Genomic DNA, 13,474 nt, shown 5'->3' on the forward strand with positions numbered 1-13,474 from the left:
ACAATTCAGGGTCTCCACTGAACCTCCTGCATGTGTTTGGACTGTGGGGGGAACCCGGGGAACCCTGAGGGAACCCACGCGGATATGGGGAGAACTTGGAGACTCCACACAGAAAAGCCCCCCCATTCCCGTGCAGGAATCCAACGACGCGCTAACCGCTATGCTATCTGTCGAGCTAACTGCCGCTGAATGACCAATAATTAAGCTACAACTCCAGATGTTGCCTTTTTTTTTTCTTTGAAATTCACACAAGCAGGAATCCTTCGGAGGCGCCCGTGGGGAGGGGAGGTCAAAGGTCAGAGCGGGGGGGGGGGAGTTGACGCTCGAGCTGACGGCGTCGGACGTTTACAATCGTGGCAAAGGGAAGGTTGAGGGGGGGGTCAGACGTGCCATATTTACAGTCTGTGGAGGCCGGGTGCGAAGCCTAACGTGTGTGTCGGTTGATGTAACCTCTGGCCTCCCGGCCCCCGCCGTAACCGCGGGCCGTCCTGATCGTGGCGGCCGACACACTCGTGCGAAGTCGGTCGCGGGACGTGATGGAGGGCGGCGGCGGGGTTGGGGGAGGGGGAGGGCGGCTTGAACAAAGACATGCTGTGTTGATTGATCGGGCAAAACCTGAAGATCTTAACAGCGACGCAGGAAATGATGTTTTATTTTATGTAATAAATCGGCCATGAAAAGGAGTTTTTTTTTTTTTTTTCTCTGTTCTGCTCGCCTTTTTTTTTTTTTTCCCCCGCCCGGCAGCGCTGGCGAGATGAAACGCCGCCGTTTTCCCGGCCAGGCGGGCGGAGATTGACTGAAAGAGACGAGTGTAAAGAGTGTGTCGGGGGGCCTCTCGGCGGGGCCCGGTCCGGTCTGGTCGGCCCGGCGGGGGGCCTTCCTGCCCAGGGGAGGGGCACCTGTGACGGCCTCGCGCCACTGGGCGGGAGGCTAGGTGGGGGGAGGTGTCGTGGGCGGGGCCTGAGGGGAATTGCGCTTCCAGGAAAAGCCAGGGACATCTGCTGGATGGATGGAAACGCTCAGGTGGGAAAGAGAGAGAGAGAGAGACGTTTCACACCCGCTGGATGACGGATTGGTACAATCCGTCCCGCCGGCCTTATTGGTAAAAAAAAAAAAAAAAAAAAAAAAGGTCTCCTGTTGCACACGAGGGCAGGAGTTATGCTTGGAGCGGGTCGGCCATCGCTGGCGGCGGCGGCGAAGGCGAACGCGCCGGCCAACTGACACAAGACTTTCCATCCACCCGCTCCGCCTGACCAAACGCTGCGTATTTGAAGTTTATCAAACACTCAGTCATCCCAGCAGAGCCCGAACCCCCCACCCCCACCTCCACCTCCACCCGCCCCCACCCGCCGTTTTCTTGGGAAAAACAAATCGCTTTTTTCTTGACTTCGACGTCTTGAGGGGGGAAAAGAACCGAAGAGCGATTGGATCGTGAGTCATCTGCTTGTATCTGGTGGTGTATAATGGTATCTGATGGACTCTGGTGGTACATGATGGTATCTGGTGGTATCTGGGCATACTGAATAAAATTATATCCGGTGGTATCTGATGATTTCTGGTGGAATTTGATTGTATCTGATGGTGTCTGGTTGTGCTGAATAAATGGTATCTGGTGGTATCTAGTGATATATGGTGTTTTGTGATGGTATTTGGTGGTATCTGGCTCATGGTATCTGGAGGTATCCAATTGTATCCAATGGTAACTGAGGATATCTGGTGCTATCTGAGGGCGTCCAATGGTATTTGGTAGAATCTGATGATTTCTGGTGGTATCACGTGGTATCTGATACTATCTGATGGTGTCTGGTTGTATCTAGTGGTACAGAATAAAATGGTATCTGGTGGTATCCAGTAAAAGATGATGGTTTAATGGTATTTGGTGGTATCCGACTGGTGGTATCTGATGGTATCTGGTGGCGTCTGATGGTATGTGGGGGTATCTGGTGGCATCTAATAATTTCTATTGGTAATCGGTGATATCTGAGGGTATCTAAGGGTATCTTGTGATATCTGATGGTGTCTGGTTGTATTGAATACAAGGTATCCGGTGGTTTCTAATGGTATCTGGTGGTACCTGGATCATGGTATCTGAAGGTATCCAATGGTAACTGATGGTATCTGATGATTTCTGGTGGTATCCAATTGTATCAGATGGTATCTGATGCCATCTGGTTGTATCTGTTGGTACAGCGAACAAGGTATTCGGTGGTATCTGGCTGGTGGTTTCTAAAGGTATCCGATAGTATCCAATTTGATATATGATAGCATCTTGTGTTATCTGATGATTTCTGGTGGTATCTGAGGGTATCCAGTGATATCTGGTGGTACTGAATAAATCATATCTGGTGGTATTTAGTGATACATGGTGTTTTTTGATGGTATTTGGCAGTATCTGGTGGTATCCGATAGCATCCAGTGGTATCTGATTGTAACTGATGTTTATTGGTAGTATTCAGTAATATCTGAGGGTGTCCAAGGGTATCTGGTGGTATCTGATGGTATCTGGTGATACTGAATAAATGGTACCTTGTGGTATCTAATGATATATGGTGGTTTTTGATGGTATTTGGTGGTATCTGGCTTGTGGTATCTTGAGGTATCCAATAGTATCCAATGGACACTGATGATTTTCAGTGGTATCTAAGGGTGTCCAATGGTATTTGGTGGTATTTGGTTTTATTTGGTGGTGCTGAATGGTATATGGTGGTATATGATGCTAAATGTTGGTATCTGGTAGTACATCATGATACCTGATGGTATCTGCATGGTAGTTTATGATGCTACGTGGTGGCATCTGGTAGTACATGATGGTACTCACAATGGTATCCATTGGAACCTGATGGCATCTCAGATGTTACTTTACCACCATGATCCAAATACATTTAATAAAATCCTATTAATCTGGTCAGCGTCATCTTTAGTTTCCCAGAAATCTCAAAGTGCCGCCCCCCCCCTTTCTGTTGTCACGTTGGTACGACCCTGGGAAAGCAACAATTTCTCAAAAAAAAAAAAAAAAAGAGGGGTTGGACTTTTGTCTGTGAGAAATTCCATTTGAATGGACGAATGTAGCGCGAGGAGGAGGAGGAGGAAGATGGAGATCACATTAGCTTCACTGCAGAAGCCGCAGCCCCCCCAGATCCCCCCATTCCCTCCTACACCCCCCACCACCCGTGGTGCCAGAGCCGAAGGCCTCCAGATAAAGACTGAGGCAGGTAAACGAAAACACATGGTCGGGAGGAGAACCCAGGAGAGTCCCTTCTCCTGGGGAAGACCTACCCCCAAAGGGAAAGTCCTGCAAAGAAATGAAGAGAACAGTAAATAATAAAATATATATAAAAATATGTGTAATGATAATAATAATAACAATAATAATAAAAAAATTCAATATATATATATATATATATATATATATTTCAAGGAATAACAAAGAGGAGATTATGGAGTCACAGGAAAAAGGGGGCAAAGAAAAAAGAAAAATAAATTATAATAATGTAATTCTGTGATAATAGTTCTTTTTTTTTCTTACAGGGTGATTATAAAATATATGTAAACATAAAAATGTTAATCTAAAAGTTCATACATCACATATATCTTTTTATATAAAAGAAAAACAAACCGAACAAAATATAGAAGTAAATAATAAAAATGTATACAAATATGTATGATGATATCTGTTTTTCCTGAGTAACGAAATTATGGCATCACAGAGTGATAAAACATATATCGATAAAAAATGTGAATAAAAAATGTATATATCCAAAGATATTTCTATATTTTTCAAGATTAAACAAAAAGGAGATTGTGGTATCACAAAAAAAACAAAGAAAGACAGAAAATGAATAATAATAACAAAAAAATATGTATAATATTAATAATAATTCTATACTGTAGAATAATACAAATATGTATACAAATGTAAATAATTAATATATATATATTATATTTTTCAAGATTGAACAAAAAGGATATTCAGCATCCCAGAAAAACAAAGAAAGACAGAAAGGGAAAGTAAATGATAAAAACACAAAATTATGTAAAATATTAATAATAAGTCTATTCTTTAGAGTAATAAAAACATTTATAAAATGTAAATTCACCTATCATCTATGGATGATTTTTGTAGAAAGCAAAAAGGAGAACATGGCATCATGGAAAAAACAATTCTAGAAAGTTTATAACTATTTACAAAACATTTTTTTCCAACCTGTAACATGAAGGCGGTCACAGCGCTCCACGTCAAAAATAAGAAAATATATAAAAATAACTAAATATCATACAAAAGTATACAATTTAACAATATAATATATACCAATATAAACATTTATGAGCATGTAATTACATGTTTTTCACAGGCATTCAAATGTTTCACACTAAATCCAGGTGTGTCATGGACATATATAATAATTGTGACAAATACTCAAAAATTCAGTCGTAAAATACATAAACATAGTTGTCAGCTGTTAATTACAGGGCAGTCGAGCAATACGAGGGGTCATCATGCTTAAAATCCCGCCTTCTCAAACCCCACGACCCCCCTTTCGCTTCTGCCGTCTCGGTCCGGGGCCGGCGTGGGTGTCGGGTGGGGGTGGTGGGGCCGCCAGGGCGGCGGCGAGGACCGTGGCGCCTCCCTTGACTGGCCGCACCTGTCAGATCAGGATTCCCCTACGCTGGAAAATACCTGTCATGTCTGACATTTGAGTAAAACCTCAAATCCTCTCGACAAAGTTAATGGAGATGTCGTTAAGGTGTTATTAAGGTGTTATTACAGTGTTATTAAGGTGTCGGTACACCGATTTGTGTATCAAGAGTGAGAAATACCACATGGAACATAGCGTCGCTAAACTCCAACGATGGACCGCGTAAATACTCCGATTGTGTATATTTCCACTGGATTGGAGGCAAATATATACATTCCCATGTACTATTTATATACATAGGTGTATGTGTGTATTTATACACACATATATACGTAGTAATACATGGAGAAGATTCCCAGAATGCATAGTGTGACTATTTGAAGTGCATCCATATGATGATCTCAGTTTTATATATATATGTATATATATATGTATATCTCCCTTGATGTTTATATAGGTATTGTGCGTATGCGTTTATCAATGCTACGTTTTTATTTAATGATGTGTGTGTGTGTGTGTGTGTGTGTGCATATATAACTATCAAACCCGTCAAAGCACCTGCAGGTTTGTCCTCATTTTGCTGGAAATCAAATGTAATGATAATAATAATGATATAAAAGTGGTATGATAATAATAAATTACTCAAATGTCAGATTATACACAGTATATACATATGGATACATTTTTCAGATTTAAATTAGTGTCATATCTAAAAACGGATGAATTTTTTGGGGGGGTTATGAATTTTATAATGATATTAGTAATTAGTTATTAATCCAGTTTGTTAATTCTTTCTGAATTTGTCTCCAATAAAATATTAAGATGAATTTTAATAAAAAAGAACAGGATGTCTCCCAACAAAATATTAAACTGAATTTTAAACAAAATAAAATTAGAATAAAGTAAAGAAACAAAATAAAAAAAAAACTAGAAATCACGTGCTGTTATAAATATTTAATAAACCTGTTACAACATGTCATACTTGCATTTTCTGAAAATGAAACACCGACTCACCGAAGGCACATTCTTTATTTAAAGCTTCATAGGGCGCGTCCAAAAAAAAAAAAAAAAAAAAAAAAACATACTCGGCCAGCAACGTCTTCCGTTTATTTTCCTGTTTGTTTCCCGTAGATTGTACTTCTATGTTAGATAAACCACAGCAATAAATATGATGGCTGGCCTTCGCGCCTCCTGCAGCACGGAGCGTGAATTCATCGCACGAGGATCCGGTTCAGCGGGGTGTTATGGGGCGGGGGGGGGGGGCGTTCATTTTCAGTGTCTAACGCGTGCACGTCACTGCGAGGGACTACTCTTGCGGCATAGTTGCGGCGGCGGCGCCGCGGTCGCCGGCCTGCTGCGTTTGCGCTTCCCGGTGAGCAGCGTGTAGAAGAAGGGGTTGACGCAGGAGTTGCCGTAGGTGAGGCTGGTTAGGATCCGGTTCACCGTCACCTGCGTGCCCACCGGTACCGTCCGCAGGAGGTCGGGCTGGTAGAGCGGCAGCAGCTGCCAGACCCAGAAGGGAAGGAAGCAGGCCCAGAAGGCCAGCACGATGCCCAGGATGAGGAGCAGGACTTTGGGCCTGGGGGCCCGGGGGGGGCACGCCGCCCCCCACGCCGGGCGGGTCTGGGACACCCAGTAAAGGCGCCCCAGGGTGGCGTAGAGCGCGCCGATGGCGACCCCCGGCGCTAGGATGCTGGTGCAGAAGAGCACGCTGAGGTAGGCCTTGGAGCTCTGCTCGTCCCAGGCGGGGACGCACATCCGGCCCTCCTGCTCCTCGCCGTCCTCCAGGTGCAGCGTTATCATCATGGGGAGGCTCAACGCCACCGCCAGCCCCCACGCCAGCCCCACCCGCAGCGGCCCGGAAGCGTTGGCCGAGGAGACGTGGAGGGGTCGCGCCACGGCGCGGTAGCGGTCCATGCTCATGGCGGTGAGGGTGAAGATGGAGGCGTGCATGGTGAGGAGGTCCAGGCTGAGGAGGAGGCGGCAGCCCGGCTCGCCGAACGCCCAGCCCGATCCGAGGCTGTCGTAGACGATGAACGGGGCGGTGAAGAGGTACAGCAGGTCGGCCAGGGCCAGGCTCAGCACCTGGAGGTGCAGGGAGGAGGAGGAGGAGGGAGGGGAGGCGGCGGCGATGGGGGACGACGAAGGGGACGCCGCCGCCGCCAGGCAGCAGGACCCGCCGCCCCTTCTCCTGCCCCTCCGCCGCCTCAGCAGGAGCCCCAAGGCGTAGAGGTTCCCCGTGATGCCGAGCAGCGAGAGCAACGAGAGAAGCGAGCAGAACAGCGCCGTGGAGGCGGCGCTGGGCGAGGGGGAGACGGAGGGGGAGGAGGAGGAGGACGACGACGACGAGGACGGGGAGGACGGGATGGAGGCGTTGGGGATGGCGGGGAAGGTGTAGGGAGACGTCGGCGGCGGGGAGCCGGACAGGTCCATCGCGGAGAGGCGAGCCGGGGTCCCGGTGACGAGGAGGATGAGGCTAATGGAGGGAGCTGTCCGGCGGGAGGTGCAGAAAAACAGAGGAGACTTTAGAAAACATCTGCTGTGGAACAACAACGTGATTGGCGTTCGTGCGACAACGTTAGCGCCGCTAACGTAAGGAACGGCGATGCACACTAACCACAGATGTTAGCATGATAGCGCAGATTTAGCGGGATCAGGTGTTCGGATAGCGTTGGGCTTGCATCAAAGCGATGCTAATTTAGCTAGCCATGTTTAGCAACGGCAATATGAAGGCGGTGGGAATGACGACAACGTCAAGAAATTTACGTTGATTGCATAATTTTGTTGTTGTTTACAGGGCCGAAAAAGTTGACGGGGTCGTCGGCGCAACTACTTGACAGTTGCTAACAGGATTGCTAACAACACATGTAAGTAGTCGATGGTGATCGCCAAGGCGACCGCGATGCTACTAACTGCAAGTTGTCACGTTGACATCATCGCAAACGTAACAACTTTAACTTTTTTTTTAATTTCAGCATTGTAATCAATATGCTAGCGAGGCAGGAGCGCTTGTTGTTGTCGTAGCAACCGTCAAAGTAGCAGCGACAGGGAGGCGACTGACAGTCTGGGTTAATGAAGACGCAACTTTGAGTTTAATTTTGAGTTTAAAGAAAAGACGGTGGCAGCTGGTGCTTGACCTTTGACCTTTGACGCGGCTAGGAAATGCTAACATCAGCAGAGGTTTAAGGGTGATTTTATTAAAAATAATTGGATTTTCAAGGCGGGCGGAGCCTGATCGCAGCTGTAAATCCTCCAGGTGGAGGCGGGGCCAAATGTCAGCTGTCAATCAGGTTGATTGACGTCCTCGAAAGAGGCCGCCCGTAACTGACAGGCGGATACAGAAACTACCGGGAAGCGAACCGCCAACATATGGGTTGATGGAGGGGTTGCCATGGATACAAGAACGCCAGGTTACCATTCGCCATCTTGTATTTGTCAGAATCCGACCCTCTGGCGGGTTCGCCCCCTCCCGACTTTGTATTTTCGGGCCGAGTCTCGTCCTGTTTTCGCTTCTCGGGACGTCTCGTTCCCTCCTGCCGCCGCCGCCGCCGCTGCTCTCCTTCTTTTATTGAACTATTATTGTTATTTTAACCCCTTCCCGCTCGGTGGCTCCAGAACAGCTCGAGCCGCCGGGTTGTTTTTCTTTCGATCATTATCTTTTATTTTCACGTTAATAATTCTGTCAGACTCGGGCCGACGTCACGTTCAGCCGCGCCGCTGGATTCCGGGTAATAATAACAATAATGATGTGATGAAGCACCGCGGTTGTAAAACACGTGCAATAAGACAGGCAACACACACACGCACACGCTTGGTATGAAAATTGCCTTAAAATCAGCTAAATTGCTTTAAAATTTATCAGAAAATGATGTTAAAATTACACAAAGGACACTTTTGAACTATCGGGAAAAAAAAGAAGTTAAAATCCGAGGGGTTTTTTTCTGCACAAAACAATAATTGAGGAAAATATTTTATTAATGACATTCAAATGATAAATTATGAAAAAATGAACAAAAATCAACCAACGCAAGTAAGAAATGCCTTTAAAAATCTCAAAAATTCACCGGGAAATGAGAGGATTATTTAAAAAAAAAAAAATGACAACAATAGTGACCAGATTAAAAAAAAACTCAAAATCTGCAAGACATGCAAGTATGTTTGAGACAAAGGAATATTATGTCATTTAAAAAAAAAAAAAAATTCACACATGAAATCACATTTGACCCTTTTTATATGAAAGATTGCGAATGTTTTTTTTTTTTTTTTTGTTTTAATATGACAGACAGGACCCCCCCCTTCTCGCCCCCCCGGGGGCCCCAGACGTTACGTCTGATGGTTGCGAAACGTTTGCTCAAGGCTCGGCTGGAAACCCGAGCCGGCGGCGGATCAAAGTGAGACGCGGGGAGCCGGACGCAAACGGCCGCCGTGAAGCATGGCGGCGTCAGGGTTAAGAGCTCCCGGTGACCTTTGAGGGGGAGGTCACGGGCTGGGGGAGCTCTGCTCGTTCACACTACATACAATTATTCTTTTCTAACTTTTTTTCAAATTCTATTTTTACTTTATTTTTTTATCTTTATTTTTGCATTCACAGGTCACCATTGTTCCTATATATTTTTTATATAAATATATTTTTACATATAAAAGAATATTTTTTCAAAAATGTCCATTTTCACTTGCATATTTATATTGAAAAATTCATTTTTTCAAATTAGAGTTAAAGTTTTAATGCCGCTTTTTTCAATGAATTATCATTCTAACAATATATTATATATTATGAAAAACATATTTATCAATAGATAAATCAGCATCACATCTAAAAACGAAAAACAATAAATGCACGCATGCAAGCTTTTCTGTTTAACGACGTAGTCACTGGGGAGGGATAAAAAAAAAAAAAAAAACAACGCTGCGGCAGACGACCCGCCGACGGGTAAAGAAAATTAATTTCAGCGCAAATCACATCAAATGCGTCGTCCAATCGGTCGTCAACTGAGCACTTCCAACGACAGCTTCTTCTTTTTTTTTTTTTCACGCTCAAATCAATTTGCGCAACAAATTCGCTAAATCCCTGCACACACACACACACACACACAACTGAATGGATGCGGGGATTAAGCAAAACCCAAGGGGCCCGTTAATAACTGTGTAATTACACCGGATATGTTGTTATAAATGAGTAATAACCCTAATCTATCAGGAAAGAAACGGGGATTACGGGTTTGCGAGAAGGCCTTCACGTCCTCTGGCCTCAGAAGAGGCTGCAAAACCAAAAAAAAAGTGGGGGTTTTATCAGAAGAAAGCAGGTCGGGATGAGTAAATCTATGGAAATAGATGCAAAAGATGAAATGGAAGGATGGAAGTTCCTGCTCCGGCGCCAGAAAAGGAGTGAAGTATATCTGGAGCGTAAAGCGTTGCGTCACCGGCGATTTTGTCTTGTTTTTTTTTTGTTTTTTTTTTTTTTAATTTTTGTTTAAAAAAAAAAAAAAAGGCTGGGAGTGGAAAAAGAATATGAGAAATGAAGGCCACCGGTCCTCACCTTGGGGGCGCCGCGGCGTGGAGACGCTTCCGCCCGTCCGTCCGTCCGGAAACCTCCATGTTTGCACGCCGTCCCGACGGCGGCGGCGTGGATCCCGGACCCCCCCCCTCCCTTCACACACTTCACACACTGGAATCGCTCTACCCTCTTTTCTTCTTCTCCTCTCCTCCACCGGGAGGAAGAGCTTCTGCCTCCTGAAGTTCAGCGACGAGTCCTGACGTCCTCCTGTTCGGTGTGTGTGTGTGTTTGTGTGTGTGTGTGTGTGTGTGTGTGTGTGTGTGTGTGTGTGTGACTCAACAGTAGGAGAGTGTGTGCGAGTGGAAAGTGGGCGGTGTGGGAGGGTGGGCGAGCGGGGGCTTCTCCCTAACGTGCACACATACATGCATGGCAGGTCCGCTGAAATGACACTTTTTCATGTTTTGGGGAATTTTCTTCCCCAGAATTTCGTGCGATTGTTTTGGTAATTTTTCCAAAAATATTCCGGTTATTTTCCGATGAATTTTTGGGGGAAATCCCTTGATTTTTTTTTGCGTCTTTTTTGTGCCGTTTTTTACTTCTTTTTTGGGGGGGAAGGAATTTAATTTTTATTGATAAAATATATTTCCAGGGATATTTTTGTAGGATAGTTTCTTAGTGGATTTTAAGTTGTTTTTTTTTTTTTATTTTAATTTTTGACCCAAAATTATGGTTATTTCTGATTTATTTGGGGGGAAATGTCATGATTTTTACTTTTGACTTTTTCAAGCCATTTCTTTGAAGAGCTGGTTGATTTTTGCTTTTTTTTTTTTAATGAATTTTATTTTCATGAACGAAATATTTTTTCTGGTAGTTTTTCAAGAATCATTAAATTTACTGAATTATTTACTGGTGAATTTGAGGTGGAAATATTTTTGGGGGCTTTTTCACAGTATTTCCTTCTAGAGTCAGCTGATTTTTTTTTTCTTTTAACAGGAATGTTATTGTATAAAATATTTTTCCTTTTTTATTTTAGAAAAAAACCCTTGGGCATTTCTCACTGGAAGTTAAGAAACTTTTTTTTATGAAAATTTTCATTAAAAATATATATATTTTTTGTCCTTTTCAAGACACTTCTCCAAGAGATAGGTGATTTTTGATATTTATATTTTAGGAATTTTAATATTGTTGATTAAATCCTTGATAGTGTCTCTTTTTCAGAAATTTCTTTTTCAAGCTATTTAATTCTTGAGTGGCTGATTTTTTTTTTAATGTATTAATTTAAAGTTATTAATAAAATAGTTATCCTGATTTTTTTTTTTTCGTCCGTGGAAAAAAATCCTTGGATTTTACAAATCTTTAAAAATTTTTTATTTTTTTTTATTTTTAGTTTAGACAATTGTAAAGTGTTCTGAAGTAATTACCTGGTAATTTGAAGGCACTTCGTCTCTTCTCCTTGACTCCTTCTTTCCTTTCCTCCGTCTCCTTACCTTCTTCTCCTTTCCTTACATCCTGTCTTTACCTCCTTCTTCCCTTTTCTTCTTCTCCTTTCTTTCCTTCTGCTCTTTTTACCTCCTTCTCAGTGCCGTCCTTTTCATTCTTCTCTGTTCCTTCTTATTATTATTTTCTCACCTTCTTCGTCTCCTTCCCTGCTTTCCTTAATTCTGTCACCTTTCCTTTCTTCCTTCTCCTTACCTCCTTCTTTCCTTTCTTTCTCCTCCTTCCCTTTTCCCCTTCTTCTCCCCTTCCCTTCTTTACCTCCTTCTTGGCTTTCCTAGCCATCTTAACTCCTTTCCTCACTTTCTCCCCCCTCACCTCCTTTCCTTCCATCCTTCCTCTCCTTACTTTCCTCATTTCCTTTCCTTTCCTTCTTCACCCCCTCCCCTCACCTCCTTTCCTTCTTCACCTCCTCTCTTTACCTTCTTCACCTCCTTCCTGACCTCCTCTCCTTTCCTTCTTCACCTCCTCTCCTTCGCCTCCTTTCCTTCCCCACCTCCTTTCCTTTCTTCTCTCCTTTCCTTCCTTTCTTCTTCACCTCCTTCTCTGCCTTCGTTTTCTATTCCACATTCTTTCCATTCCTTCTTCACCTCCATTCCTCTCCTTCCTCGCCTCCTTTCCTTCACCTCTGTCCCTTCTCTCCTTTCCTTCCCTGCTCTCGTTACCTTCCTCCTCTTCTTTCCTTTGTCACCTCCTCCCCTCCTCTCCTTTCCTTTCCTCACTCCTTTCCTTGCATTCCTTCCTCACCTCCTTTCCTTTCCTTCACCTCCTGTCCCTTCTCTCCTTTCCTTTCTCCCCTCCTTTCCTTTCCTTCTTCACCTCCTTCTCTGCCTTCCTCACCTCCCTCACCCCTCGTACCGACTTCCACTTGCGTATTTCTTGCATCTACGTGCACGTGTGTACATTTTGCACATGTGCGCATTGGTCTGCGTTTGCACGCGTGAGTGTGTGTGTGTTTGTATGTGTTTATTGTGTCTACATGTGTGTGTGCGTGTGTGTGTGTGTGTGAGTCAATGGCTCCATACATGTGCCGTCCCATGTTAAAATAGACAGAGGGGCAGTAAAGACGAGGGGGGGGACATGCCTTTCCCCACGGGGTGTGAGGAATTTCAACAAATACCTGGCAGGGCCGTGTCAAAACGGGAGGACGGCTGCACGGTATGAACGGGAGCAGGGTAACGTATCGATTATTACCGTGTAATTACATAATTATAACACTGTAATAGCACGGTAGTTGTGGCTGGATGTTCTTTTTTTGATAATGATGACATTTTGAAAAAGTGTATAGTTGCTGATTTAAACGGTAATTAATCACCCAACTTTTTTTTTTGTTATTACATGTTTATAACTGTGTCATAATCAAAAACAACCAGTTGCTTGGCAGTTAGAGCGAGTCAGTGTTTCTCTGGCAGACATTTTTATGGATCATTTAGAAGCGGGTTTGGATTTATTGTTTTTTTTTTTTTTGTTTTTTTTTAATGCTTTATGGACTTGGTGACTCGTGACAGTGAAGTATTTGTCAGACCGCGCTGATTTGTTTCCCAGCCCCGAGACAGAACAAAATAATTGCGTGAAAACGGAGAATTTGGGGTGGGTTGGTGGGGTGGGGGGGGTTAATGACGCGGTATCAGGTGAAGTCCTGGCTCTGGGTCCGGGCCGGCCTCGGGAAAAAGGATCAAGGAGGAGACCGCGAGCGGTGAGGAGCGGAGATGGGTTTAACATGCAGCCTCGGAAAAGAGGCGGCTGAGAAAACAAACTTTCTATTTTCTTTTTTTTTTTTCTTCTTCTTCGTTAGCCGGTGTGAGCAGACACATTATATGATTACAATAACCTGAGCGATGGACGCCTC

At 44.2% G+C, this 13,474-nt stretch overlaps 1 protein-coding gene across 1 annotated transcript; it reads right to left on the minus strand.

Annotated features, from left to right (window-relative positions):
- Window positions 1-5,513: 5,513 nt before the first annotated feature.
- On the minus strand, window positions 5,514-11,571 carry uts2r3 (urotensin-2 receptor 3). Its single transcript, XM_086155648.1, has 3 exons — window positions 11,553-11,571; window positions 10,174-10,536; window positions 5,514-7,126 (listed from the first exon to the last, which is right to left on the minus strand). Exon 3 carries the CDS (start codon window positions 7,068-7,070, stop codon window positions 5,931-5,933), a length of 1,140 nt encoding a protein of 379 aa, XP_086011774.1. The 5' UTR covers window positions 7,071-7,126; window positions 10,174-10,536; window positions 11,553-11,571; the 3' UTR covers window positions 5,514-5,930.
- Between the last annotated feature and the right edge of the window lie 1,903 nt (window positions 11,572-13,474).

Source organism: Fistularia commersonii, chromosome 11, assembly GCF_037954325.1.
Source record: "Fistularia commersonii isolate RoL2024-O1a breed Wild chromosome 11, RoL_Fcom_v1.0, whole genome shotgun sequence".
Taxonomy (NCBI): Eukaryota; Metazoa; Chordata; class Actinopteri; order Syngnathiformes; family Fistulariidae; genus Fistularia; species Fistularia commersonii.